Source organism: Myotis davidii, unplaced genomic scaffold, assembly GCF_000327345.1.
Source record: "Myotis davidii unplaced genomic scaffold, ASM32734v1 scaffold897, whole genome shotgun sequence".
Taxonomy (NCBI): Eukaryota; Metazoa; Chordata; class Mammalia; order Chiroptera; family Vespertilionidae; genus Myotis; species Myotis davidii.
In genome coordinates this window covers 444369-449484 of record NW_006289393.1, presented here as the reverse complement: position 1 = coordinate 449484, position 5116 = coordinate 444369, and the positions used below count along the sequence as shown (strand labels likewise).

At 43.4% G+C, this 5116-nt stretch overlaps 1 protein-coding gene across 2 annotated transcripts in view; it reads left to right on the top strand.

The window, feature by feature from the left end:
* LYPD1 (LY6/PLAUR domain containing 1) overlaps nt 1-5110 on the top strand; it is a 36186-nt gene extending 31076 nt beyond the window's left edge. For both annotated transcript variants that reach the window (XM_015562511.1, XM_015562512.1), the window contains one exon: nt 4302-5110. In XM_015562511.1, the coding sequence (XP_015417997.1) occupies nt 4302-4537 (236 nt within the window). In that variant the 3' untranslated portion in view covers nt 4538-5110. The remainder of the gene's footprint in view (nt 1-4301) is intronic.
* Nucleotides 5111-5116: the final 6 nt, after the last annotated feature.

Sequence of the window (5116 nt, the reverse complement as noted above, 5' to 3'; positions counted from 1 at the left end):
TTTTCTTGACTCTGTGTGTGTGTATATATACACATATGTAGTCCATGTTGTCTAATGTGCCTTTTAAAGCCAATGTTTCCTTATTGATTTTTCTGTCTGGATGATATATCCATTCATGCTAGTGGCATATTAAAGTCCCCTACTATGATTGTATTGCTGTCTATTTCTCCCTTTTGCTCTATTAATATTTGCTTTATATATTTAGCTGCTCCTATATTGGGTGCATAAATATTTGCAAATGTTATATTCTCTTGTTGGATTGATCTTTTACCATTATCTAATGATACGCAATCTTGGCCTCTTATTTCAGTCTTTGTTTTAAAGTTCATTTTGTCTGATATAACCGTAGCTACCCCAGCTTGCTTTGGGCTTCCATTTGCATGGACTATTTTTCCCACCCTTCATAATCTGTATGTGTCCTTGCATCTGAAGTGAGCTTCTTGTAGGCAGCATATGGGATGGGTCTTATTTTTCTGTGTTTTTTTTAATCTATTTAGCCACTTTGTCTTTTCATTAGATAATTTAGTCCATGTATATTTAAAGTAATTATTGACAGGTATATACTTATTGCCATTTTGTTAATTATTTTCTGTCTGTTTTGTAGTTCTTCTGGCCCTTTTTTATTTCCTTGCTCTCTTCCTTTGTGGTTTGATGACTTTCTTTAGTGGTATGTTTAGATTCCTTTCTCATTATTTTTTTGTACCTATAGGTCTTTGCTTTGTGGTTAGCATGAGGCTTACACACAACTTATATTTATCAGATAAATGATTCATCTTCATCTCATTAAGGTTTTATTTTCTAAAGATTTATCTTGTTCTTTTATTTCTTCATTTTTCTTGACTCTATTTTAAGTTGGTCACAATTTAAGTCTGAATGCATCATAAAGCTCTACATTTTTATTCTCCTCCCCAAAAAACATTTCATGTTTTTGTTATTACATTTTACACCTTTTTATCTGGTGTATGCCTTAACTAATTATTGTAGTTATTGTAACAGCATCTTTTAACCTTCATACTGCCTTTGCTTTTAAGTGATTAATACACTAACTTTACTATATATTTACCTTTACCAATGGATTTATACTTTCACATGTTTTCTTGTTATTAATTAGCATCTATTCCTTCAGCTTATGAAAGTCCCTTTAACATTTCTTGTAATTATGGTTGAGTAGTGAACTCCTTTAGCTTTTACTTGTCTGGAAAAGTCTTTTTTTAAAAAAAAAAATCTTTATCACTCTTTTAGTTCTAATAACTTTGCCAGGTAGGGTATTCTTGGTTGGAATGTTTTCTTTTAGCACTGTTAAGATTTTGCCACTCCCTTCTGGCCTGGAAAATTTCTGCTGAAAAATCCAATAGCTTCATGGGGGTTCCTTTGTACATAAGTTTTTCTCTTTCTACTATCAAGCTCCTCTCAATGTCTTGAGCTTTTTAATTTTAACATGCCTCAGTCTGTCTCTCTTTGGGTACTTCTCACTTGGAACTCTGCCTTTCCTGTCTGTATGTTTCCTTCCCCAGGTTAGTAAAGTTTTCAGTTAGTATTTGTTCAAGTAAATTTTCTGCCTCTGCCTCTCTTATCTTCTGGAACTCCTATAATGTGAATGCTAGTCCACTTGATGTCCTTTAAGATATCTTATCTTTTTTTCATTCTATTTCTTTTGGCTGCATGGATTGGAGGAGTTCCACTGCCCTGTCTTTGAGCTGATGGACCCTACTGCTTTATCTAGTCTGCTGTTGAACACTTTGGTGTATTTTTCCATCCAGTTACTGTATTCATCTCTTCTGTAATTTCTCTTTGGTACTTGTTTTCTGTCTCTTTGTTGAAATTCTAACTGTATTCACCCATTCTACTACCCAGTTCAGTAAGCCGTTTTATGACCATTACTTTGAACTCTTTATCAGATAAATGATTTATCTTCATCTCATTAAGGTTTTATTTTCTGTAGTTTTACCTCCTTTTGTTTCTTCATTTCTTGAGTCTCTGTGCTAGTTTCTAGGGATTAGATCAAAAAGCCCCCTCTTCCAGTCTCAAATGCTTGGCCTTGTGTAAGAGATGAACCTTATCACTCAAACCTGCCCTACCTCTTGATTGTCTCTGGCACCTTGTGATTGCCCAAGCCACCTGTTTTTAAATGCTTCCAGTGGGGTAGGATGTGCCACAATCAGCCAGTATCCCAAAGAGGAGGAGCTCCGTCAGCACCTAGATTCAGACTGATTGGGAGCCAGACCCTCAAGTAGCTTTAAAAATATACAGCCCTGTGGGACCAGTGTTAAGCCCCAGTGGCCACCAGAGTCAAGAAACTGGAGGTATCTGCTGGTGGCAGTTGCAAAATTCAAGGCTCCCCTTATGCATTATATAACTAACCTACCTCATCACCGATGCTGAGCCCTGCAAAGTGAGGCTTAAGAACAAATCCTCAGCCATGTCACTAAGTAAAGATGCAAATTATAGAACAGCATATAGGATGCGATGCTGTTCACAAATGCTTGTGTGCACACACACACTTTATTTCTCCAAGGGCATATATAAAAATGCATAGAAACAGGCCTGAAAGGAAGCGTCTGAAACTGATAAGAGTGCTTACCTCTGAGGAGAACCTGGGATGGGAAGTGGTGGTCACCTTATCTGAATGTTTTTCACAGTGGAAATTATATTCAATAAGTATTTTTGAATTTTTAATATTTACTTAAAGGAAAAGGTTTTCTAAAGTTGAACTGACAGTGTTTTTAATATTTAAGAATAAAAAGATAGTGAGCAAAACTTAATTCCCTACCATGGGCAATAGATAGAAAATGTAGAGACTATATAGCATGTTCCTCAGAAATTAAATAGTGCCTCTTCTCTCCCCCTGCCCCCACACATATCCTTTGTCCACAGGAATTATCTTACCAGAGCATCTACGTCCAGGATTTTCTAATGGTGGTAGAAAAGCAATCCTTACAGATGTATATAGAAAAAAATGACCAAACTGTGTTTTAATGTAAAATCCGAGGCACTTCTTTGCCTCCTTCTTGGAAGTTTTGGGCAGTTTGTCTTTACTGTTTCTCCTGCACCTAAAGAAGCCATTCTCAGGGGAGTGGGGGTGGGGGCGCCTCAAACCAAAGCAATCCCTGCAAACACACACCTACGGGGTGTCGGAGGAACTCCCTGGCCACTGCCAGAATGTATCCTACTGCTGTGAGGGCAGTAGAGAGGTAAGGCCATTCACTTTGAGGACAAACCTTAGCATTACAAGTTATGTCTCAGTAAAAATACTTGATACAAAAGAGCCACACACACCCCAAAGGCTGTCTTCAGAGTAAAGCCTCCCCCCACCTAAAAGAAAACAAAACCACCCTGTGGTTTATTGGCTGTCTGCTTTGCTACATAGACGGTAATATAGACTTGATGGCATAGAGCCAGAATACTAGCTGCAAATACATTTTAGTTGTGTGACTTTGGGCCAGTCAGCTAAACCTCTCTTGCCCAAGGCAGCCCATCTATAAAATGGGGATGACCACGGGGGCCTCTCCGGAAAGTAGAGAAGGATCTAGGACGCCACAGCTCTGAAGAGTGCCTGGCATGCAGGAAAGCACATAAGCTGAGCTGTTAGCATCATTGATGTACTTCCAGCTTTAGGGAGTCACAGGATGGTCCAAGACACCCAATTTGAACGCTGTGCTGCAATGTAGACATGACACCTGTCCTCCTCAAGGTGAGCCCACCAGTCTGTGTGCCCCCAGGTGCGTGTTAAGTGCTAGCTGTGTAATGCTCACTGGGCAAATGACCATGTGTTCTATAGGCAAGCTTCTTCCCTGAGAACAAGGCTGTTCTCCAAACATGGAGAAATCAGGGCCCCTTACTAGGGATCTCTTCCCACTGGGACTTGGTCTTTACTGAGAACATTCCATGATTTAATAAAAACATCGTGGAGTGCCATCTCTCTGTGTCGCTGATAAAGTGATAATATAGGTGAGATCTAGGCAAACAGCTCGTGGTCCTCTCTAGCATGAAATAGTTCGAGCAGCAACAAGGTAAAAAGCTCTGTATCTAGTATAGTGTGAATTCTGACTTTTAAAAAGGTGGACTTTGATTTGACAGCTCTTTATTCGCTGGCAGTGCATCGCAGATCGCTTTTGGAACAATCGTGTCCAAACAGTGCAGTGAGGACTGCCTTCTTCCCCGTGCAACTCGTGTATTGGGGAGGCTCAGCAAAACAACCCAAAGCGCCCCCCTGCCCCACGCGGGTTCTGGGCTGGGAGGGGTAGGAAGGATGGTGTCCGCTGCCCGCACAGCTTAACCCGGCTCCTTTGCGCCTGTTGCAGGGATCATGTATCGCAAGTCGTGTGCCTCCTCCGCAGCCTGCCTCATCGCCTCGGCCGGGTACCAGTCCTTCTGCTCCCCCGGGAAGCTGAACTCGGTGTGCATCAGCTGCTGTAACACCCCCCTGTGCAACGGGCCGCGGCCCAAGAAGAGGAGCAGCTCGGCCTCCACCCTCCGGCCAGGGCTGTCCGCCACCATCCTGCTCCTCAAAGTAGGCCTCTTCCTGGCGCGCTGCTGAATGAGAGCGCGCCCGCCACATCGTCCTTCTGGCTCCCGCTCCGGTCCATGGCTCTCCGGGCATGCTTTGATTCTGGGTAGGGAGCCCGCGTTCTCTTTCCTTTAGTTCCTTTGCAAATAACGGAAGAGCTCAGCATAAAACATTTTTGTAAGCTCTGAATAAATTCAGTCGGACTGAACTCTCAGTGTGTACTTAGAAGAAGGGAGGGGATGGCAGAGTCCCCGTCTGTAACCAGAGTCAAGGCGGCAGAATCAGCCTCAGGAGACCTGCAGGGGCATCTGCCTCCCCGAGGCCCCTGGCTCCCCCTCCTGTTCCCGGCGCGGGAGCAGGTGGTTTGGTCACAGCTGTGCCTGTGCGGGGAATGCTGCTGTCACCGGCCGGGCTGGTGAGCGCTCCAGGCTTGCTAACCTGACATTCACACTTCATGCTCCTGAACACCATTCTCGGCGGCAGAACTGGCTGGTTTCGTCTCCCACTGGGGCTCTGGCGACTCGGGACTCGAGGGCTGGGCCTCAGCCTCGGGCTGGGCGTCGGCCTGGCTCTGAAACGTGCTTAGGAAAACCTGGCGCGTGGTCCTGG